General features: G+C 42.0%; 1 protein-coding gene across 2 annotated transcripts in view; it reads right to left on the bottom strand.

The window, feature by feature from the left end:
* Positions 1-25,902, bottom strand: part of CDHR1 (cadherin related family member 1) — a 298,449-nt gene that overhangs the window by 65,561 nt on the left and 206,986 nt on the right. For both annotated transcript variants that reach the window (XM_069753136.1, XM_069753137.1), the window contains exon 16: positions 1,702-1,956. In XM_069753136.1, coding sequence (XP_069609237.1) covers positions 1,702-1,956 — 255 coding nt within the window. The remainder of the gene's footprint in view (positions 1-1,701; positions 1,957-25,902) is intronic.

The raw sequence follows: 25,902 nt of genomic DNA, 5'->3' as shown, positions 1-25,902 counted from the left end.
ACCATTCCTAGGAGCTACAGAAGCAGAGACTACATCGTGAGACCACTAACTAAGTCCCCGGCGTTTGGGCTCGGCATCGGCCGACAAGACAAGAGGAGCTTGCTGTAACTTATTGGCGCTGAAGATATGAACTGGCTACAGCCTCTGCGGATTCCTGCCTGAGAGGAAATCCATCTCAGGATACGGTACCATAGTTATAGATACCCGGGTATCTCTGCTCAGAGTGTTAAATTGTTACTTTAGAGGTGTATCTTATATTAGAGTTGTGTAAGTTATACTCAATGTGCCATTCCAGGGGCTCCCTTAATAACACTACATTCAATTTACACTTGTTCCTGTTTTTAGTTGCCTGTTAGGTAAATTTCTTACTAGTCTGTTGTAGTACACAGTTCTCAGGAGACCTTTGAGTGGCACAGTGATTTCAGCTGCTGCTGAATTAGTGTATCTTTGGGGTGCATCTGCCTTAATATTCTCCATATTACCTTGATTAATTTGCCTTTGAGTAAATACCGTTGGAGATTTCTGCCTTGGTCTTGGTTTGTGACTCACTGGATCTTATTCGGACCTCTGGTCATTACATATACTATGTAGCTCTGCTATATACTATGTACGCTGTGTTACATACTACGTAGCTCTGTTATATACTACGTCAGTTGTGTTATATACTACGTCACTGTGCAATATAGTACGTAGCCTGTGCTATATACTACATACATAGATTTCCCGATACGTTAGAATCGGGCCACCATCTAGTATATATATATATATATATACCGTGTTTCCCCGATAGTAAGACACCCCCGAAAGTAAGACGTAGTGGGGGTTTTAGCGGGGTCGGCTAATGTAAGACGTACCCCGAAAGTAAGACGTAGTAAATACCGTAGTGCTGAGTAGTGTCGGGGTCGGCCGAAACTCGATGGTTCCCAGGGTCTGAAGGAGAGGAAACTCTCCTTCAGGCTCTGCGATCCTTATTTAAGTGTAAAATAAAGAATTAAAATAAAAAATATCGCTATACTTACCCTCTGACGCGCCCTGGTACTAACCGGGAACCTTCCTTCCTTCGAATCAGCGCTTCCAGGACCTGCGGTGACGTCGCGGTGACGTCGCGGCTTCTGATTGGTCGCGCGAGCGGTCACATGGGCGGTTGCGCGACCAATCACAAGCCGCGACGTCACCGCGACGTCACCACAGGTCCTGGAAGCGCTGATTCGAACGAAAGAAGGTTCCCGGTTAGTACCAGGGCGCGTCAGAGGGTAAGTATAGCGATATTTTTTATTTTAATTCTTTATTTTACACTTAAATATGGATCGCAGGGCCTGAAGGAGAGTTTCCTCTCCTTCAGATCCTGGGAACCATCCAGGGATACCTTTCGATACTTGTGTCCCATTGACTTGTATTGGTATCGGTATCGGCGATATCCGATATTTTTCGGGTATCGGCCGATACTATCCGATACCGATACTTTCAAGTATCGGACGGTATCGCTCAACACTAGCACGGTAGTAAACTGTACGTTGGGAAAAAAAACGCAACGTTTTTTTTTCCAATGTAAGACATACCCCAAAAGTAAGACATAGTGGGACTTTTGAGTGGTAAAATAATGTAAGACACTGTCTTACTTTCGGGGAAACACGGTATATATATATATGTATACAAACACACAACATCATTACCAAACATATATTACTATCCGAGACTCACCTCTTCAGTAACATCGATCTTGACCACTGCAGTGGTACTAAATGATGGAGAGCCTTTGTCTTTTGCCTGTACAACCACAGACCACTTGCAGTTTTTGTTACGGGTTATATTCTGTATAACATCCAAAGACCTAATATAGGACTTGAGCTTTATCTCACCGGTGTTTTGGTCTATATCAAATACGTTATCAGGATCAGCTTGCATAATGGAATAATTTACAACATTGTTTGGCTCTTCCGCATCCTGGTCTGTTGCCTAAAAAGAATATTGTTTTTAGTGGTGAAGATATTAAAAAAAATGTTTTGATATATATCTTGATGACCATCTTCACATTATTTCATGATATAGCTAATGCCTGAGAATTGAACAAAATTACATTTTTTGCACACTTCTCCTGACTGATAACTTTTCACCAATGAGATACCTTTGTTTTGTTGTAAGTAGTGATAAGTGAATACATTCGGCACTTTTCTTTACTTGATCGACTAATGCAGTATTCGGGCTATTCATTACTCGGCGAGTAATTTGGTATTCGGCTCGGTATATTCGAGTGACCTGCCCAGCACATTTGGCACTTTATTTGTAGCCAATGAACATGCTGGGCTAACTTGCCAATCACAATAATGCCGGCACCATCTTTGGTGTGGCATTACTGTGATTGGCTGGACTTCCAACATCATAGGGACTATTGAAAGGCTGCCGGTGCCATCTTGCACACATTGCAGCCGGAAACAGCTTAGGGAGAGCATAGTTTGAGCATATGGAAAGTAAAGGTACCTTCACACATAACGATATTGTTAACGATATCGTTGCTATTTGTGACGTAGCAACGATATCGTTAATGAAATCGTTATGTGTGACAGCGACCAACGACCAGGCCCCTGCTGGGAGATCGTTGGTCGCTGAACAAAGTCCAGAACTTTATTTCGTCGCTGGACTCCCTGAAGACATTGCTGGATCGGCGTGTGTGACACCGATCCAGCGATGTCTTCACTGGTAACCAGGGTAAACATCGGGTAACTAAGCGCAGGGCCGCGCTTAGTAACCCAATGTTTACCCTGGTTACCATCCTAAAAGTAAAAAAAAACAAACACTAGATACTTACCTACCGCTGTCTGTCCTCCAGCGCTGTGCTCTGCACTCCTCCTGTACTGTCTGTGAGCCGGAAAGCAGAGCGGTGACGTCACCGCTCTGCTTTCCGGCTCACAGACAGTACAGAAGGAGAGCAGAGAAGCAGAGCGCAGCGCTGGAGGACAGACAGCGGTAGGTAAGTATCTAGTGTTTGTTTTTTTTTACTTTTAGCATGGTATCCAGGGTAAACATCGGGCTACTAAGTGCGGCCCTGCGCTTAGTTACCCGATGTTTACCCTGGTTACCGGCATCGTTGGTCGCTGGAGAGCGGTCTGTGTGACAGCTCTCCAGCGACCAAACAGCGACGCTGCAGCGATCCGGATCGTTGTCGGTATCGCTGCAGCGTCGCTTAATGTGAAGGGGCCTTTAGAGTAGTGTAGGCAGAGTGATAGGAGTTTATACTGAGCGTTTATTCATTCCAAAAAGCTCTTTTAAGAGTTAAAAACTGTCAAGATTACGTTTTTTTGTTTGTTAGGTGGGGATTTAGTAGTGAGAGATTTAACAGCAGGGAGGGAGTGTGGGTGAAAGGCAGAACATTGGTATTCTGATCATTGCAATTATATGCTGCAGCTCTCTGCTATTTTCCACTTAAAATACCTAATATTTGTCTAGCAGTTGTGCGACTTGCGAAATACAGGTAGAGATAATCGTACATGACAATTTAGCAGGAGCAATAATCTTCATTACTCCACATTTGCAGTGTTATAGAAAGCTGACTGACAAAAAATCTTAATTTTCTATTGTTCTAAAAAATAGTGTATCTTTATCTAGCAGGTATGCGTCTGGCACAATACGGGTACGGATAATCGTACGTCACAATTTAGCAGGGGCAATAATCATCATTACTTCACATTTGCAGTGCTAAAGCAAGCCAATTAAAAAAAAAATTAATTAGCTTTGTTCTAAAAAAAAGCGTATCTGTATCTAGCAGTTGTGTGTCTGGCGCAAAGAGGGTACAGATAAGCTTACGTGACAATTTAGCAGGGGCAATTAACTTCATTACTCCACATTTGCAGTATGTCAGCAAGGGAATCAATAAGGAGTGCAAGTTTCACCATTGCACAATGTGCAAAGTTTTCACAAAGTACAAAACATTAGCCTCGTGGGGTATACATACATGACCACTAAGTACTTGTTGCAAAAGCATGAGGTGGAGGTGATTTCATGAACAAAATGGGTTTGGATGGTAATAGATGGATGTTAACCCCTTTACCCCCAAGGGTGGTTTGCACCAGGCCAATTTTTACAATTCTGACCACTGTCCCTTTATGAGGTTATAACTCCGAAACGCTTCAACGGATCCTGGTGATTCTGACATTATTTTCTCGAGACATATTGTACTTCATGATAGTGGTAAAATTTCTTTGATAGTACCTGCGTTTATTTGTGAAAAAAACGGAAATTTGGCGAAAATTTTGAAAATTTCGCAATTTTCAAACTTTGAATTTTTATGCAATTAAATCACAGAGATATGTCACACAAAATACTTAATAAGTAACATTTCCCACACGTCTCCTTTACATCAGCATAATTTTGGAACCAATTTTTTTTTTGTTAGGGAGTTATAAGGGTTAAAAGTTGACCAGCAATTTCTCATTTTTACAACACCATTTTTTTTTAGGGACCACGTCTCATTTGAAGTCATTTTGAGGGGTCTATATGGTAGAAAATGCCCAAGTGTGACACCATTCTAAAAACTGCACCCCTCAAGGTGCTCAAAACCACATTCAAGAAGTTTATTAACCCTTCAGGTGTTTAATAGGAATTTTTGGAATGTTTAAATAAAAATGAACATTTAACTTTTTTACACAAAAAATTTACTTCAGCTCCAATTTGTTTTATTTTACCAAGGGTAACAGGAGAAATTGGACCCAAAAAGTTGTTGTCCAATTTGTCCTGAGTACGCTGATACCCCATATGTGGCAGTAAACCACTGTTTGGGCGCATGGGAGAGCTCGGAAGGGAAGGAGCGCTATTTGACTTTTCAATGCAAAATTGACAGGAATTGAGATGGGACGCCATGTTGCGTTTGGAGAGCCACTGATGTGCCTAAACATTGAAACCCCCCACAAGTGACACCATTTTGGAAAGTAGACCCCCTAAGGAACTTATCTGGATGTGTGGTGAGCACTTTGACCCACCAAGTGCTTCACAGAAGTTTATAATGCAGAACCGTAAAAATAAAAAATCATATTTTTTCACAAAAATTATATTTTTGCCCCCAATTTTTTATTTTTCCAAGGGTAAGAGAAGAAATTGGACCTCAAAAGTTGTTGTCCAATTTGTCCTGGATACGCTGATACCCCATATGTGGCAGTAAACCACTGTTTGGGCGCATGGGAGAGCTCGGAAGGGAAGGAGCGCAGTTTGACTTTTCAATGCAAAATTGACAGAAATTGAGATGGGACGTCATGTTGCGTTTGGAGAGCCACTGATGTGCCTAAACATTGAAACCCCCCACAAGTGACACCATTTTGGAAAGTAGACCCCCTAAGGAACTTATCTAGAGGTGTGGTGAGCACTTTGACCCACCAAGTGCTTCACAGAAGTTTATAATGCAGAACCGTAAAAATAAAAAATCATATTTTTTCATAAAAATTATATTTTTGCCCCCAATTTTTTATTTTTCCAAGGGTAAGAGAAGAAATTGGACCTCAAAAGTTGTTGTCCAATTTGTCCCGAGTACGCTGATACCCCATATGTGGCAGTAAACCACTGTTTGGGCGCATGGGAGAGCTCGGAAGGGAAGGAGCGCCGTTTGACTTTTCAATGCAAAATTGACAGGAATTGAGATGGGACGCCATGTTGCGTTTGGAGAGCCACTGATGTGCCTAAACATTGAAACCCCCCACAAGTGACACCATTTTGGAAAGTAGACCCCCTAAGGAACTTATCTGGATGTGTGGTGAGCACTTTGACCCACCAAGGGCTTCACAGAAGTTTATAATGCAGAGCCATAAAAATAAAACAAAATTTTTTTCCCACAAAAATTATTTTTTAGCCCCCAGTTTTGTATTTTCCCTAGGGTAACAGGAGAAATTGGACCCCAAAAGTTGTTGTCCAATTTGTCCTAAGTACGCTGATACCCCATATGTGGGGGGGAACCACCGTTTGGGCGCATGGGAGGGTTCGGAAGGGAAGGAGCGCCATTTGGAATGCAGACTTAGATGGAATGGTCTGCAGGCGTCACATTGCGTTTGCAGAGCCCCTAATGTACCTAAACAGTAGAAACCCCCCACAAGTGACACCATTTTGGAAAGTAGACCCCCTAAGGAACTCATCTTGATGTGTTGTGAGAGCTTTGAACCCCCAAGTATTTCACTACAGTTTATAACGCAGAGCCATGCAAATAAAAAATATTTTTTTTTCCACAAAAATTATATTTTAGCCCCCAGTTTTGTATTTTTCCAAGGTTATCAGGAGAAATTGGACCCTAAATGTTGTTGTCCATTTTGTCCTGAGTACGCTGATACCCGATATGTGGGGGGGAACCACCGTTTGGGCGCATGGGAGGGCTCGGAAGGGAAGGAGCATCATTTGGAATGCAGACTTAGATGGATTGGTCTGCAGGCGTCACATTGCGTTTGCAGAGCCCCTAATGTACCTAAACAGTAGAAACCCCCCACAAGTGACCCCATATTGGAAACTAGACCCCTCAATGAACTTATCTAGATGTGTTGTGAGAACTTTGAACCCCCAAGTGTTTCACTACAGTTTATAACGCAGAGCCGTGAAAATAAAAAATCTTTTTGTTTTCCCACAAAAATGATTTTTTAGCCCCCAGTTTTGTATTTTCCCAAGGGTAACAGGAGAAATTGGTCCACAAAAGTTGTTGTCCAATTTGTCCTGAGTACGCTGATACCCCATATGTTGGGGTAAACCCCTGTTTGGGCACACAGGAGAGCTCAGAAGGGAAGGAGCACTGTTTTACTTTTTCAACGCAGAATTGGCTGGAATTGAGATCGGACGCCATGTCGTGTTTGGAGAGCCCCTGATGTGCCGAAACAGTGGAAACCCCCCAATTATAACTGAAACCCTAATCTAAACACACCCCTAACCCTAATTCCAACGGTAACCCTAACCACACCTCTAACCCTGACACACCCCTAACCCTAATCCCAACCCTATTCCCAACTGTAAATGTAATCTAAACCCTAACCCTAACTTTAGCCCCAACCCTAACTGTAGCCCCAACCCTAACCCTAACCCTAGCCCTAACCCTAGCCCTAACCCTAGCCCTAACCCTAACCCTAGCCCTAACCCTAGCCCTAACCCTAGCCCTAACCCTAGCCCTAACCCTAGCCCTCACCCTAACCCTAGCCCTAACCCTAGCCCTAACCCTAGCCTAGCCCTAACCCTAGCCCTAACCCTAGCCCTAACCCTAGCCCTAGCCCTAACCCTAACCCTAGCCCTAGCCCTAACCCTAGCCCTAACCCTAGCCCTAACCCTAGCCCTAGCCCTAACCCTAGCCCTAACCCTAGCCCTAATGGGAAAATGGAAATAAATACATTTTTTTTTATTTTTCCCTAACTAAGGGGGTGATGAAGGGGGGTTTGATTTACTTTTATAGCGAGTTTTTTTGCGGATTTTTATGATTGGCAGCCGTCACACACTGAAAGACCCTTTTTATTGCAAAAAATATTTTTTGCAATACCACATTTTGAGAGCTATAATTTTTCCATATTTTGGTCCACAGAGTCATGTGAGGTCTTGTTTTTTGCGGGACGAGTTGACGTTTTTATTGAAAACATTTTTGGGCACGTGACATTTTTTGATCGCTTTTTATTCCGATTTTTGTGAGGAAGAATGACCAAAAGCCAGCTATTCATGAATTTCTATTGGGGGAGGCGTTTATACCGTTCCGCGTTTGGTAAAATTGATAAATCAGTTTTATTCTTCGGGTCAGTACGATTACAGAGATACCTCATTTATATCATTTTTTTATGGTTTGGCGCTTTTATGCGATAAAAACTATTTTACAGAAAAAAAAATTATTTTTGCATCGCTTTATTCTCAGGACTATAACTTTTTTATTTTTTTGCTGATGATGCTGTATGGCAGCTCTTTTTTTGCGGGACAATATGACGCTTTCAGCGGTACCATTGTTATTTATATCTGTCCTTTTGATCACGTGTCATTCCACTTTTTGTTCGGCGGTATGATAATAAAGCGTTGTTTTTTGCCTCGTTTTTTTTTTTTTGAGTGTTTACTGAAGGGGTTAACTAGTGGGAGTTTTATAGGTCGGGTCGTTACGGACGCGGCGATACTAAATATGTGTACTTTTATTGTTTTTTTTTTTTATTTAGATGAAGAAATGTATTTATGGGAATAATATTTTTTTTTTTTTCATTATTTTGGAATATTTTTTTTTATTTTTTTTACACATTTGGAAATTTTTTTTTTAACTTTTTTACTTTGTCCCAGGGGGGGACATCACAGATCAGTGATCTGACAGTTTGCACAACACTCTGTCAGATCACTGATCTGACATGCAGCGCTGCAGGCTTCACAGTGCCTGCTCTGAGCAGGCTCTGTGAAGCCACCTCCCTCCCTGCAGGACCCGGATCCGCGGCCATCTTGGATCCGGGGCTGGAGGGAGCAGGGAGGGAGGTGAGACCCTCGCAGCAACGCGATCACATCGCGTTGCTCCGGGAGTCTTAGGGAAGCCCGCAGGGAGCCCCCTCCCTGCGCGGTGCTTCCCTGCACCGCCGGCACATCGCGATCATCTTTGGTCGCGGTGTGCCAGGGGTTAATGTGCCGGGGGCGGTCCGTGACCGCTCCTGGCACATAGTGCCGGATGTCAGCTGCGATAAGCAGCTGACACCCGGCCGCGATCGGCCGCGCTCCCCCCGTGAGCGCGGCCGATCGGCTATGATGTACTATCCCGTCCAGGGTCAGATAAGCCCAGGGCACCTCGACGGGATAGTACGTCTAAGGTCACAGAGGAGTTAAGACAACTTCCCAGCAAAAACATGGGGGCTGCTTCTACATTACATTGCTGTCAACCGTCGGAGGAAATCCAGCCTTTTTTCAAATTTAGAAAAGTCAGCATCTTCCATTGACAGGCGTGTGCACCTACCCGTTATGATGACACCAGCCAAACCCACTCAGACAACACACTGGCAGCAGGGCATGGCAGTACCTCCAAGGTGTAGGAGAGTTCTGGACAAATGTGGAGCTTGGACAACCAATAGTTAAAGGGCACTGAAGATTAATGAAGGACACTGGTATGGTCACTTAAGTAGTCCTTCATCATCTTGGTCAACTTCTCCATCCTCATTACAGTTACACCCACAGATAGCCCTTGCTGATGTGACGGCCTCATGAAAATGTGTCAGTTGGTGGACATTTACCCCCGAGTTGCACCTGGAGTGCGTTGCCCTCCCCTGTAATTGTTGTGGGTGAAAAAAACTGTATCTCTGCCAGCAGTGTTATCTGAGGGTAATCTTTTTAGCAAGTTTTCCACAACAGCCCTCTGGAATACATGCACTGAAAATGGCACGCCTGCCTCCGACATGAGAAAAGCAAATTTCTCCTTGTACCGTGCGTCAAGAAAGGTGAATGGCCAGTATTTCATGTTGGACAAATGTGTTTCATGCAAGGGTCTTGAGAAAGCATTTGGGCATGAACTCTGCCGTGTGTGGCAGACTACAAAGAGTTAAACATTCCGTGTCCTCACCAGGAAGAACACTAACCATCCTCTACTCTTCACGATGCATGGCCTCCTGCTCTTTCTCCTCTTCAGGTCATCCATGCTGGACAGGCATGAAACTGAGATTGTGAGTCCCTTCTGTAGCACAGACCAAAACCTACTGTTCCTCTTCATCCTCCTCCTCTCCTGTACTTTGTCATCACCCAATGTGGCCTCAAAGTATTGTGTGAGGCTGGGTTGTGTGGTATCAGCCACAGTAAAATCTTGCTCCATAGCCATGTAAGGGTTTATTGGTGTCAAGTCATGCCCTGCATTCCTTCCTAGTATAACGGGTACGTTATACGTGTAAGATATTTTATTATGTGATGATGTATGTATAATGTATAGTTATTAGTGATGAGCGAGCACTAACATGCTTGGGTGCTCGTTGCTTGGGTCGAGCAAATTGGAATACTCGGATGCTCGGACAGAACAACAAGCCCAATGTAAGTCTATGGGAGACCCAAGCATTTTTACCGCGATCCCCCCAGGGGTCCTTTTAAGGTCTGAAAACATCTGAAAATAATGGAAACACAGCTCAAATAACACAGGAACATCAAGAGGATGCCCCTGGAAACATTTCTGACTCCTAGGTCACAGTTGTAAAGAATGTTGTCAGAGTTTCGTGCCATTTTTACAGGTGCACCAAAAAACATACAAAAATGAAACCAAAATGGATGCTGCTATGAAATATGTTAAGGTACATCCTTTCCAGGCTAATGACTTGTATATAATAAAATAATTAACCCCAAATCAAACTGTTCCTCCACGAATTGGACTATGTTCACACGCAGCGTTTTTTATGCGTTTTTCAACTTTAACATTGCTTTCAACATTGCTGCATTGAATTCAAGGCCTGCCCTGCTAACAAGTCATATGCACCCCAAGAAGCCTTTGAACCCAGGTACTGGATGGCCGCAGGAAAACCCACTTCACATTCTTCAGTTGGTACTGCCATACTGTTTCCTTATGCATTGAATGCAAGGGCCGCCTTGACCCAAATTTGCACGCACCCCAATCCCCCCTTGGAAGAAACATGGAAGAGAGCCTCATAAAAAAACTGTCACATTACAAAGGATTGTGGCTCCTAGACTCGTAATGCCCATACACTAAGTGTATGGGCTGACAAACATTTTCACCTGGGGGGTACACATCAACATACTCTGTAAATATTTTATTACGGGCATCATAAACACCCTTGCAAAAAACTAGAGTGGCTGTAGCAGCACCAAACACGTTACCCCTGGTGATCTAGTGGCAGTCAATGATGAGACGTGGAGGAAGGCCTCATTAAAAATTAGGCCTAATTTAAAGAAATGGGTCTCCTAGACTTGAAATGCCCATACACTAAGTGTATTAGCTGACAAACAATTCCCCTTGGGGGGTCATTTTTTTGAAAAAAATTGTTTACGGGCATCATAAATAGTGTTGAGCGATGCCTTCCGATATTTGAAAGTATCGGTATCGGATGGTATCGGCTGATACCGGCAAAATATCGGATCTCGCCGATACTGATACCCGATACCAATACAAGTCAATGGGACACAAATATCGGAATGTATCCTCGATGGTTCCCAGGGTCTGAAGGAGAGGAAACTCTCCTTCAGGCCCTAGGATCCATATTAATGTAAAAAATAAAGAATAAAAATAGAAAATATGGCTATCCTCACCCCTCTGAAGAACCCTGGTTGTCACCGCTGCAAGCGTCCGCCTCCGTTATTAAAAGGTATAGTGTGCTTCTCCCTATTAATTATATTTTTGCACTCAGTGGTGTGACTTTTCTTGCCGGACTTTTCCTGCAGCTACATTTGGTGTCTCAACAGATCTCTTTGCTGACACCAGTACACATTCTCTGGTTGGATTTTATTTAAAGGCATAGTGTGCTTCTCCCTATCAATTATATTTTGCACCATGTGGTGGTACTTTTCCTGCAGCCCCATTTGGTAATTCAGCAGACTTTCTGCTGACACCAGTATATATCTTCTGGCTGGATTGTTTATTTAAGGCTATATGTACCGCCATTCTGTGTACCTTTGTTCCTTTGCAATTTTGCACAATTCCACTTAGCACTTTATTTCATATAACTGTGTGTGACTGATGCTTGAATTATTGCTTATTTGCATGTTTTTTCACTATGCACTTTCTATATATAATCATTGATATTGTCACGTTGCACTTTAGTTTGTTTCTAATATACTATTTTTGGAATTTCATTCCATTTTTTTAGTCCTTTTTCCCCTTTTTCGTTGCTTTTCATTATTAGTCACTATATTTTTTGGTATTATATTTAATAATTTTTTTTTGGGGGGGGGTATTTTATGTGTGTATTGCTATATACCGTATAATCTTTTATTTTTAGAGGTTGCTCCTACCTTTAGACATATAAATATATTTTTGGGTCAGTCCTTACCATCTTCCTTTTTTATTTTATATATATATATATATATATATATATATATATATATACATTGTTTTTATATTATTAGTCTATAACTTTTTTTGTCCTGTTGTGCGCACAAATTATGATTTAAAAATACATATATTTGCCAACCATACATAATAAAGGCATTTTATACCTACCCTTTGCTTGGTGTCCTATCTGGTACTGATCTATACTTGGGTTTTGGTTGCCCCTGTCCCTTGTTAGTGGTTTTGTCCACATTTTTTCCACAGAGCACTAGTCACTTATATAGAATCATATTAGTGTTTATTGCTGATTATGGCACGGGTATAAGTATACAGTGTTGTGGTATTCTGTGGACGCGTCTAATCTGGACAAGTAACTGGAAGTATTATCCGCTATCCAACCAACCTTTTCACACTGCTCTGGCTTCAATGGTGCTGTCTTGCTAGCTTCTCCCCTAGGACTTCGGACACTAAGGTCCAGCGAGAAGATGTGGAGGTTTTTTCGTGGCCCAATTTTAACTTGCCCACGGCTTCGACATGCACCATCACCAACATGTCCACTCCCCCGTCCCTTGCCATGCGCCATGCCCATTGTAAATGGACTAGAATATTTTACACATTCACTACAAGTGGCTGAATTGGTTGCAAACTTGTATGTGGTATGTGTACAGGAAAACCACACTTTAATTTATCTGGACTGTAATTAAAAATGTTTTTTGGGTTATCAAATTGGTGTCAATAAGTAGGGAAAGAGACAGAAAAAACACTAGAATATATAGGCCTAAAACGGCCAAATTCTTAGTACAGATAGTTGAGGCCTGTCACGTAAATACCACACAGCCAAATATGTGGCTTGTACTTTTTATTTTTTTAATCAAAAATAGAGCTGTATATAAGTAGAGTAACAGACAGGAAAAAACTGGACTTACGGCCTAAAATGCCCAAACTTGGAGCACGTAGATATATGAGGCCTGTCATGGAAATACCACACTGCCAAATATTTGACCTTTATTTTTCACTTTTCTAAATGCAAAATAGTGCTGTGTATAAGTAGAGTAACAGACAGGAAAAAAAATGGAATTTAGGCCTAAAATGCCTTGTGTGCTCAAATGTTTGGGCATCAGTGCACTCAACTTCCTCATGACGCTCTTTAATGGTGCACGTTGAAAGGCCTGACAAATTACGAGGGAGCATAAAACGTTCCTTAGAGTGGCCAGCGTTGGGGTCATATTTCTCCTGTGACTCTTGATGGTGGAAGGAGGACCAGGTTGAGGATTCAGAAGCTCAACCTCTTGGCTACTGAGACTGGACTGTGTGGAAGACTTTGTGGTGCTGCTTGTCAACACACTGGAGCCTTTGTCTGCCATACAACCTACAACATTGTGGCAATTGTCTAGGTTCATCAGTGGTGGACCATGCTGACCACATTTTGACAGGAAGCTAAAACGAGATTCAGGGACCTCCAGATTTGTAACACGGGCTTGGCGGACACCACCACATCCATATCCCTTAACGTCACCCTTTCTCATATTGAATGCTTGATGCATATGAAACATTTCTAATGTCTAAGGTGTTATGTACAAATTCAGTATATCTAGCAATGTGTGGCATTTTTTTTAAGAAAGTAGCTTTATTACACATGGCAATAGCAGACGCAAGAAAATTAGAGATAGTCAAGTTTACATAACTCTTCAGGCTTTGCGCCAGTTGCACAACTGATAGATAAAGATACACTGTTCATTAAACCAATAGAACATGTGTAGGCTTGTGTAGATTGGTCAATGGCTGTCTCTTTATCTTGAGGAGGCTGATTCCAAGTAAAATGAGGCTTGTACATGTTCCTGACATGGGTTTCAGGCATGAAAGACTGACCACAATACAGGTCCTCGCTTGCATACACTGTATTCACAATTTAATTCTAATGTTTCTGGCTTTTGGTCATACAGCTCCCTCAACTCCTGTATTATATTCACCTTATAACGACTTCAACCACTATGACAGTTGTTCCATTGGCATCAATCTTGCCTTGCGCAGGCGTGTACTACGGAGGACATAGAATGAACTTCAATCCAATATTGCGTCCAGCATGCAGCCAGCAGGTAAGGAAAGGGTGAATCAAACACCCGAAAACTCATGACCAAAAACCGATCCCGCCAAATTCAGGTGACAGGTTCCCTTTAACTTCTTAAAGGGGCTGTCTGGTCCAAAACGACTCTGTGTGACTGCAGATTATGATTTTCCCCAGCACATGCACTTACATTTCATCTAAATCTACAAAATATGTAATTCAAATAAACCCCCCCAAAGCATTCACTACTGATGCAACAATGATATGTTGGACTTTTGTACAGCAGTATCCAGCAATTCAGAGATGCACAAAACTATGGTTGACCGTGCTATTACTCTCGCCTAAAATGACAGGCACTGATGTATTGTAGGTCAGCCATAGTCCACAGTGTTCCCTTCTGCCTCATTATAGGGAATGTTTTACCGGGGGTTCCGTCAGATTTACACTGAAACTTTGATGCAATTGCTCAGCATAGACAGCAGGATAAATCTGAGCTGAGCCTTAGGCCGGCGTCACACACAGCGTAAAACAATACGGTCCGTATATTACGGCCGTAATACGCTGAAAAGTCCCGAAAAAAGTGGTCCGTAGCTCCTCCGTAGGCAGGGTGTGTCAGCGTTTTTTGCGCATGGCATCCTCCGTATGTAATCCGTATGGCATCCGTACTGCGTGGTTTTCTCGCAGGCTAGCAAAACCAACATACCGCTATAGAAGTGATCCATGTGTCCCAAAAAGAAAAGAAAATATATATATACTGTCTATATATATATATATATATATATATATGTGTCAGTAGACACATATATTAGAGAGAAAAGCCGGTAATTCAGTGCGGTGTACAGTAAAATCACACTGACAGCTTACAGTAGAATAGGTAGAATAAATGTGTACACATAGAATAGGTATATATATATATATATATGTCAGTGAGACACATATATGTATATATATTAATATTTATTCCAGCGCTAGACAGCTTGAAAGCCGGTAATTCAATTACCGGCTTTTTCCTTCTCCTTCCTAAAACCCGACATGATTTGAGACATGGTTTACATACAGTAAACCATGTCTTCTCTCCATTTTTTTTGCAGATTCCACACTACTAATGTCAGTAGTGTGTATCTGCAAAATTTGGCCGTTCTAGCTCTTAAAATAAAGGGTTAAATGGCGGAAAAAATTGGCGTGGGCTCCCGCGCAATTTTCTCCGCCAGAGTAGTAAAGCCAGTGACTGAGGGCAGATATTAATAGCCTGGAGAGGGTCCATGGTTATTGGCCCCCCCCTGGCTAAAAATATCTGCCCCCAGCCACCCCAGAAAAGGCACATCTGGAAGATGCGCCTATTCTGGCACTTGGCCACTCTCTTCCCATTCCCGTGTAGCGGTGGGATATGGGGTAATGAAGGGTTAATGCCACCTTGCTATTGTAAGGTGACATTAAGCCTAATTAATAATGGAGAGGCGTCAATTATGACACCTATCCATTATTAATCCAATACAAGTAAAGGGTTAAATAAAACACAAACACATTTTTTAAAATTATTTTAATGAAATAAAAACAATGGTTGTTGCAGTATTTTATTCAACGCCCAATCCAGTCACTGAAGACCCTCGTTCTGTGAGTAAAAAAACATAATAAACCAACAATATACTTACCCTCCGCAGATCTGTAACGTCCAACGATGTAAAACCTTCTGAAGGGGTTAAAACATTTTGCAGCAAGGAGCTGTGCTAATGCACGCTGCTCCTCCCTGCAAAACCCCAGGGAATGAGGCTAAAAATAGATCAATGATCTATATTTAGCTTCATTTGCGGTGAGGCGCCCTCTGCTGGCTGTTCATAGATCGTGGGAAATTACCTAGAAAGCTCCCTGGCTTTCTAGGTAATTTCCCACGATCTATGAACAGCCAGCAGAGGGCGCCTCACCGCAAATGATGCTAAATATAGATCATTGATCTATTTTTAGCCTCATTCCCTGGGGTTTTGCAGCGAGGAGCAGCGTGCATTAGCACAGCTCCTTGCTGCAAAATGTTTTAACCCCTTCAGAAGGATTTACATCGTTGGACGTTACAGATCTGCGGAGGGTAAGTATATTGTTGGTTTATTATGTTTTTTTACTCACAGAACGAGGGTCTTCAGTGACTGGATTGGGCGTTGAATAAAATACTGCAACAACCATTGTTTTTATTTCATTAAAATAATTTTAAAAAATGTGTTTGTGTTTTATTTAACCCTTTACTAGTATTGGATTAATAATGGATAGGTGTCATAATTGACGCCTCTCCATTATTAATTAGGCTTAATGTCACCTTACAATAGCAAGGTGGCATTAACCCTTCATTACCCCATATCCCACCGCTACACGGGAATGGGAAGAGAGTGGCCAAGTGCCAGAATAGGCGCATCTTCCAGATGTGCCTTTTCTGGGGTGGCTGGGGGCAGATATTTTTAGCCAGGGGGGGGCCAATAACCATGGACCCTCTCCAGGCTATTAATATCTGCCCTCAGTCACTGGCTTTACTACTCTGGCGGAGAAAATTGCGCGGGAGCCCACGCCAATTTTTTCCGCCATTTAACCCTTTATTTTAAGAGCTAGAACGGCCAAATTTTGCAGATACACACTACTGACATTAGTAGTGTGGAATCTGCAAAAAAAATGGAGAGAAGACATGGTTTACTGTATGTAAACCATGTCTCAAATCATGTCGGGTTTTAGGAAGGAGAAGGAAAAAGCCGGTAATTGAATTACCGGCTTTCAAGCTGTCTAGCGCTGGAATAAATATTAATATATATACATATATGTGTCTCACTGACATATATATATATATATATACCTATTCTATGTGTACACATTTATTCTACCTATTCTACTGTAAGCTGTCAGTGTGATTTTACTGTACACCGCACTGAATTACCGGCTTTTCTCTCTAACAGCGCTGCGTATTTCTCGCAAGTCACACTGCTTGTCCGTGTGTAATCCGTATTTTTCACGCTTCCATAGACTTTCATTGGCATATTTCTTGCGCAGTACGGTGACAAACGCAGCATGCTGCGATTTTGTACGGCCGTAGAAAGCCGTATAATACTGATCAGTAAAATACGGCAAATAGGAGCAGGGGCATAGAGAATAATTGTGCCGTATTTTTTGCGAGTTTTACGGACGTAGATTCTGCGCTCTTACGTCCGTAAAACTCGCATGTGTGACGGCGGCCTTAGGCTATGTGCCCACGTTGCAGAATGTCTGTAGAATTTTCATGAGCAAAACTGGACTCCCTGCACAGGAAAACACTCTTGCATTTTTTTTTCTCACGTTTGTTGTGCTTTTTTTGCATTTTTTTCCGGAGCTTCCCAATGCAATAATATTGCGGCAAAACCACGAAAAATCTGCAAAATTAATGAACTGCGATCTTTAGGAGGCAAAATATACAAATCAACAGCAGGCAAAGAATTAGTTTTTATTTTTTATGCCATTCCTTGTGTGATATAAATAGTAAGATGGCTTTATTTTTCAAGTTAGTGCGATTATCAGATTTATATCTTTTTCATGTTTGGCTATTATCACACATTAAATTTTTTTTTTTTTTTTTTTACAAAAAAAGGTTTTGCAATGCCATATTTTTTTTGGCTGCAATTTTTCTATATTTTTACTGACAGTCATGTGAGAGCTTGTTTTTTGTGCAATGAGTTGGTGTTTTTATTGATACCATGTTTGGGCATATAATATTTTTGATCGCTTTTAATTCCAATTTTTTTGAGGAAAAATTAACAAAAAACAGCAAATCACAGATTGTTTTGTGGGTTTTTCTTAATGCCATTCACTATGTCATAAAAGTGTTAAGACAGATTTATTCTTTGGGTCAGTACAATTACAATGGTCAGCACAATTTATATCATTTTGATTATGTTTTGTCGCTTCTACACAATACAAACTAATTTATAGAAAAAATAAACTAATTTATAGAAAAAATATTCAATAATTTTTAAATTGCTGCATTCTGAAAGGTATAGCTTTTTATTTTTCCACTGATGAAGCTCTCTGGCGGCTTGTTTTTTGTGGGAGTCCCCAGCAGTATGATGAACAACCATAGTTTTTTGCTATGTTATTTATCCCTTTTTTATGGTATTCACTTGTGTGACAGTTTTACATGTTGTGTTGTTCTGGACTCGGCAAATATTTGTTCTTTATTAGTTGTTATATAAAAATGTGTATTTATTGGTATAATATCTTTTGTTCTTCGGTTAGTGTTTTTTTTTGTTTGTTTTTTAAATACATTTTTTCCATCTTTATCTTAACTTTTTTACTTAGTGTCTCTATGGGACTTTAACATGTATTACTTTGATCACTGGTTTCATGCATTGCAATACAGATGCACGGCAATGCATGAGGCCTATGTAATTATATAGGCAGAATGTCTACTTAACCTATGGATGGGTTTAACAGGCCCCCAAACCTGGCACACGAGGAGGTCATTGTTTGACTTTGGGTGCCATGACAACCATTAGTTCCCTGGCACACCAGGAGGTCATTGTTTGACTTTAGGTGCAATGACAACCATTGGTTCCCTGTGACTTTCAGTCTGACAGCGGTGAGAAAGGAAGAACCCTCTGTTACAACCTTCAAAATGCCAGGATCACAATTGATAGTGGCATCCTGAGGACTAAATCAATCAGGGGTAGTGTGGGCACAGGCACTGAATGTTACCTAAGGAGCTCATCTGTCAGCTAAGCCGAGCTCCCTGAAGTGATCATGCAAATAACTGCAGATGTTTCAGCACTTCCTGACGTCGGTTAGTTAGATTTACTGACCAATCACAGTGATCAGAGATTGGGGACCGCTGAAATGGGTCCCTGCATCTCTAGCCATCTCTACCATCAGCTGTGTGTGACTTCTGCTGTCCCAGAGTTGTCACTCTTTATTTTCACACAGTGACAGCTAAACTACATGAGGACTTCATCCTCAGGAATGTTTACTGGCTGCAAAATCATTACCCATATTTCCTGACCCCTTTCACTCTGTACTTGTCTGTCATTACTATGTTTTTTTGCTTTTTTTTCTTCTTCCTGCATGTTTCTCACCTTGATTCGTTGATGCTAACACACATTTGGCTTTATCTCTCCATTTGGGTCTGACTATTTCCTATTTGTATTTTCTCTTCTGACTTCTAATTTTCCCCTCTTGTGTCTGTGATCAGTCTCCCTGCTGCCCCTCCCTCCTGATCACACTTGGCCTATTTCATGTGCACTTAGGTTGTAATAAATGCTGAGTCCCAGGTCTGTCTGACTGTGGTCTGGCTCTATAAGTATGGCTGTTTATGTATACAGCAGAAATATGCCAGAAATGAAACAGAAAGGAACAGAAGGTACAACTAACCCCTGTTGTTATATGTTCTACATTTCTTTCTCTTCCTCCACACTTAATCTCACCATGCCAACATATGCCCTAATAGTTTGGGCTCCTGTACTCCTCACTTTCCTTCGCTATCCGCATACCCCAGCACCATCAAACCAAATAGTAAGCTCCTTCCCTCCTTCCTTCTTGCCGCCTCCCCACCTGACCTCCTCTGCAGACTTCCTCCTCAACATCACATCTCTCCTACTAAAGCATAAAACAAGCCGCCCACTCTCCTCCCACCAGCTCTCCCTCTTGCTGATTCTCCTCACTGCTGGTGACATATCTCCCAATCCTGGATCCCCACAGCTCATACCTCCCATTATTACCCCCTTTCTATCGCTCCCAACCCAATACAAAAACTCAAAATCTCACGCACGCACTTCAAATCCGTGCTATTGGCGTCCACCACCCTGCTCCCTCTTTCTGGATCACTCTGGAATGCCTTCTCCATTTGCAATAAACTCCATGTGATTCACGACCTCTTTACCTCTCATAATTTTTCCTTCCTGGGCCTCATCGAAACATGGCTGACACCCTCCGACACAGCCTCCCCTGCTGCGGCCTCCACTTCAAACACATTCCTCACCCTGGCAACAGACATGGTGGAGGAGTGGATCTTCTCCTTTCTTCCAACTGTACCTTTAACCCAATCCCACCTCTTTCCTCCCTTATCTTCCCCTCTTTTGAAGTCCACTCTGTCCGCATCTACTCTCCCTGCAACCTCCAAGTGACTGTCGTATGCCAATATCCAGGCCTGACCACTGCCTTCATTGACCAGTTCTCCACCTGGCTTCTTAACTTTCTTTCTGCTGACATTCTCACTATCATCATGGGTGACTTTAACATCCCCATTGACACCCACCAGTCAGCAGCTTCCAAACTCCTGTGGCTTACTTTATCTTTCAGACTTACTCCATTGTCCTCCTCAGCCACCTACACAGACGGACATACATTAGACCTAGTCTTCCCCTGTCTCTGCTCCCTATCTAACTTCACAACCTCCCCTCTCCCTTTATCTGACCACCATCTATTCACGTTCTCATCACTGTCTTCCCCATCTGTCACCCATGTCCACCAATTGCACACCCCGACTGAAACCTCGCACATCTAGACACTCGCACACTCTCTGACTCTATTCTACCACTGTCCTCCATATCTTCACTCCACAACACAGATACTGCCGCTAGTTTCCACATTGCCACTCTTGCATCAGCCATCAACTTGGTTGCCGCTGTCATGCATAGCAGAGTGCGACTAATCAATAGACAACCCTGGCACAATAACATCACTAAAAAGCTCTGGCAAGTATCCAGAATTGCCGAGCGGCTTTGGAAGAAATCACATTCGCAAGATGACTTCACTGCAGTCAAACAAGAACCACTCACATTCACATCAACTGTCACCTCTGCTAAACAGGCCTACTTTACATCGCTCTTATCTTCCTTATCCCACAACCCCAAACAGTTGTTCAACACTTTTAACTCCCTCCTCTGCCCACCACTGCCCCCTCTGACTTCCCTAATCTCTGCGGAGGACTTTGCCACGCACTTCAAAAATAAGATAGCCCAAACAAGGCAAGTCTTTGTTGTCCAACCACAACCCCTTTGTATACCAGACCAATGCCCTAACCCCATAACTTCCCTCTCCAAAATCACTGAAAAAGAGATTGCTCATCTTCTCGCTAAATCGCACCTCACCACTTGTGCACTTGACCCCATCCCATCCCACCTCCTCCCCAACCTCACCACCATGCTTATCCCATCTCTAACCCATCTCTTCCATCTATCACTAACTTCTGGTACCTTCCCCTCTGCTTTTAAGCATGCCATAATCACACCTATCCTCAAAGAGCCATCCCTTGACCTGAGCGCTATGTCCAGCTATCGCCCTATATATTTGCTCCCATTTGATTCCAAACTCCTTGAGCAGCACGTCCATGTTGAACTTTCTTCTCACTTTGCATCTAACTCGTTCTTCGACAACCTACAATTTGGCTTCCGTCCCCACCAATTCACTGAGACTACCCTGACCAAACTTCTCTATACTCCTCCTTCTAGACCTGTCCTTTGCCTTCGACATAGTTGACCACTGCCTCCTACTACAGATCCTTTCTTCCTTTGGTGTAAAAGACCTTGCCCTATCCTCGATCTCTTCATTCCTTACCAACCGCACATTTAGCGTTTCCTACTCCCACACTACCGCCTCATCTTGCCCTCCCTCTGTTGGTGTCCCTCAAGGCGCTGTCCTAGCACCCCTACTCTTCTCAATCTAAACCCTTGGCCTGGGACAACTCATAAAGTCCTATGGCTTCCAGTATCATTTATATACTGATGACACTCAGATCTACCTCTCTGCCCCAGATGTCACCTCTCCGCTGTCCAGAATCCCAGAGTGTCTATCAGCCATATCATCCTTATTGTCCCCTCACTTCCTCAAGCTCAATGTGAACAAATCTGAACTAATTATCTTTCCTCCATCTTGCATATCTTCCCTACCTGATCTATCTATCACAATAAATGAAACCACACTTCCCTCTGTCCTGTAAATCCATTGCCTTGGAATAACCCTTGACTCTACCCTGTCCTTCAAACCGCACATCCAAGCTCTCGCCACATCCTGTCACCTCCAGCTCAAAAATATTTCCAGTGTCCGTCCTTTCTTCAACCCTCACTCTACCAAAATGCTTGTGCATGCCCTAATCATCTCCCTCTTCGACTACTGCAACATCCTTCTCTGTGGCCAACCTTCTAACACTCTCACACCCTGCCAGTCCATCCTTAACTCTGTTGCCTGACTAATTAATCTCTCTCTTCGCTGCACTCCTGCTTCTCCTCTTTGCAATTTTCTTTACAGGCTACCAATTTCCCAGCATATTCAGTTTAAACTACTAACATTGACCTACAAAGCCATCCATAACCTTTCTCCTCCGTATATTTCCGAACTAATCTCCCAATAATTTCCCTCATGTAATCTCTGTTTCTCCCGAGACCTCCTTCACTCCTCCACACTTATTCGATCATCACCCAGTCACCTCCAAGATTTCTCCCGAATATCCCCCACCCTCTGTAATTCTGTGCCCCAACACGTCCGGTTATCCATCACATGTGGATCCTTCAGACGGAACCTGAAAACCCATCTTTTCAAAAAAGCTTACAACCTGTAATGACCATGAATCCACCTCAACACCATCGGAGCTGCTACAACCCCTGACCTACTGTCTCCTTCCCCATAAACATTTTGTTTCTATCCATAAGGGTAACCTCACTAATTTTGCATGTTGTGCCATAGAAAAGGTCAGTTGTCCCAGAGGAGGATCAACATTTATTGATGAGGGGAGCTTATTGGATATTGTGCCTGGATACGAAATTCCCCAAGGAAATGAATTATAAAACGATTTGTTTTATATCTATTGATTCTATTAACCATTCAACTTTCAGTCCTCATTTGTTTTGTGTTACAGCTGTTGCATTTCATTAATCAATCCTTTATCTTTGCTCTGATTGGTGCTTGTTCCTTATTTATATCTGTCTGTATGTTCTCACTATATCCTATGACTAAGGGCGTATCGTTGCGCCAGAAACGCGTCAGGTTGTTTTTATTATTTAATTTTTAATCATGTCCAAATAAACTTTTTTTTTAACTTTTTAACTGGTCGGTGTGCCGGAAACATATCCTTTCCTTTTCCTATGTTTGCTGAATGCACCAGCAAGATCGGCACCCACCAGACAAATGCTAGCAAACTCCCTTGGTTTCCAGCTGAATACTACTCACGTGGAGACTTTCCATCTTCCCTGCCTCATGTCCTTAGATATTGGCTATGTCCTATAGCTATTTTACTTAAGCACTTCATGCCCTTTATTTAGTTCATGCTTTTAGCGTGCTGCTATTTTGACACCCTATGCATTGTGTTCATAACATATACTTTGCCTGTTTTTACACGACACAGTGTCATTTACCCTTGTCTTACTATAACTTTATATACGACTTCACTTACTGTATTTTGATAATATGCATGTTACCATATAACAATGTTTTTTTTAACTCTATCTAAACATGGTTTTTGCACCTGCAGTGCCTTGCGAAAGTATTCGGCCCCCCGGCACTTTTCAACCTTTTGCCACATATCATGCTTCAAACATAAAGGTACCAAATGTACATTTTTGGTGAAGAAACAACAACAAGTGGAACACAATTGTGAAGTTTAAACAAAATGTATTAGCTATTTACATTTTTTGTGGAAATTCAAAAACTGAAATGTGGGGTGTGCAATATTATTCGGCCCCTTTATTTTCAGTGCAGCAAACTCACTACAGAAGTTCACTATGGATCTCTGAATGATCCAATGTTGTCCTAAATGCCTAATGATGATAAATATAATCCACCTGTGTGTAATCAAGTCTCCGTATAAATGCACCTGCTCTGTGATAGTCTCAGGGTTCTGTTTGAAGCACAGAGAGCATCCTGAAGACCAAGGAACACAACAGGCAGGTCCAAGATACTGTTGTGGAGAAGTTTAAAGCCGTATTTGGATACAAAATGATTTCCAAAACTTTAAACATTCCAAGGAGCACTGTGCAAGCGATCATATTGAAATGGAAGGAGTATCATAACACTGAAAATCTACCAAGACCCGGCCGTCCCTCTAAACTTTCATCTCAAACAAGGAGAAGACTGGTCAGACATGTAGCCTAAAGGCCCATGATCACTCTGGATGAACTGCAGAGATCTACAGCTGAGGTGGGACAGTCTGTCCAAAGGACAACAATTAGTTATACACTGCACAAATCTGGCCTTTATGGACGAGTGGCAAGAAGAAAGCCAGTTCTCAAAGATATCCATAAAATGTGTTGTTTAAAGTTTGCAACAAGCCACGTGGGAGACACACCAAACATGTGGAAGAAGGTGCTCGGGTCAGATGAAACCAAAATTGAACTTTTTGGCAACAATGCCAAAAGATATGTTTGGTGTAAAGGCAACACAGCTCATCACCCTGAACACACCATCCCCACTGTCAAACATTGTGGTGGCAACATCATGTCTTGGGCCTGCTTTTCTTCAGCAGGGACAGGGAAGATGGTTCAAATTGATGGGAAGATGGATGGAGCAAGCCAAATACAGGACCATTCTTGAAAAAAACCTTTTGGAGTCTGCAAAAGACCTGAGACTGGGTCAGAGAATTGTCTTCCAACAAGACAATGATCCCAAACATAAAGCAAAATCTACAATGGAATGGTTCACAAATAAATGTATCCAGGTGTTAGAATAGCCAAGTCAAAGTCCACACCTCAATCCAATCGAGAATCTGTGGAAAGAGCTGAAAACTGCTGTTCACAAACGATCTCCATCAAACTTCACTGAGCTCGAGCTGTTTGCCAAGGAAGAATGGGTAAGAATTTCAGTCTCTCGATGTACAAAACTAATTAAGACATACCCCAAGCGACCTGCAGCTGTAATTGCAGCAAAAGGTGGCGCAACAAAGTATTAAGTTAAAGGGGCTGAATAATATTGCACGCCCCACATTTCTGTTTTTGAATTTCCACAAACATTTAAAATAATAAATTTCATTCAACTTCACAATTGTGTTCCACTTGTTGTTGATTCTTCACCAAATATTTACATTTGAAATCTTTATCTTTGAAGAATGATATGTGAGAAAAGGTTGAAAAGTGCCAGGGGGCCGAAAACTTTCGCAAGGCACTGGAGGTAAATGTTATCTTATGGTACCTAGGGATTTTTCTGTATATTGTTATTTATATTGGCTTACTAAACTATTGGCTAATATTTTTCCAATCTTTTGATGAACAGATAATGTTATTTACACAAACCACTTTTATATACTAATTGGGAGACCCATTATCTGTTTTTTTTCAGGAATTTATTGATCTAGTTTATCAATTTTTCATCTTTATTCTGATTGGTATGTTGTTTTAGCAGATCTTCTTTCATGTACAGTACAGACCAAAAGTTTGGACACACCTTCTCATTTAAAGATTTTTCTGTATTTTCATGACCATGAAAATTGTACATTCACACTGAAGGCATCAAAACTATGAATTAACACATGTGGAATTATATACTTAACAAAAAAGTGTGAAACAACTGAAATTATGTCTTATATTATTGGTTCTTGAAAGTAGCCACCTTTTGCTTTTATGACTGGTTTGCACACTCTTGGCATTCTCTTGATGAGGTCTTCCAACAATCTTGAAGGAGTTCCCAGAGATGCTTACCACTTGTTGTCCCTTTTGCCTTCACTCTGTGGTCCAGCTCACCCCAAACCATCTCGATTGGGTTCAGGTCTGGTGACTGTGGAGGCCAAGTCATCTGGCATAGCACCCCATCACTCTTCTTCTTGGTCAAATAGCCCTTACATGGCATGGAGGTGTGTTTGGGGTCATTGTCCTGTTGAAAAATAAATGATGGTCCAACTAAACGCAAACCGGATGGAATAGCATGCCGCTGCAAGATGCTGTGGTAGCCATGCTGGTTCAGTATGCCTTCAATTTTGAATAAATCC

Source organism: Ranitomeya imitator, chromosome 2, assembly GCF_032444005.1.
Source record: "Ranitomeya imitator isolate aRanImi1 chromosome 2, aRanImi1.pri, whole genome shotgun sequence".
Classification (NCBI taxonomy): Eukaryota; Metazoa; Chordata; class Amphibia; order Anura; family Dendrobatidae; genus Ranitomeya; species Ranitomeya imitator.
This window is presented reverse-complemented; position numbering and strand designations above follow the sequence as displayed.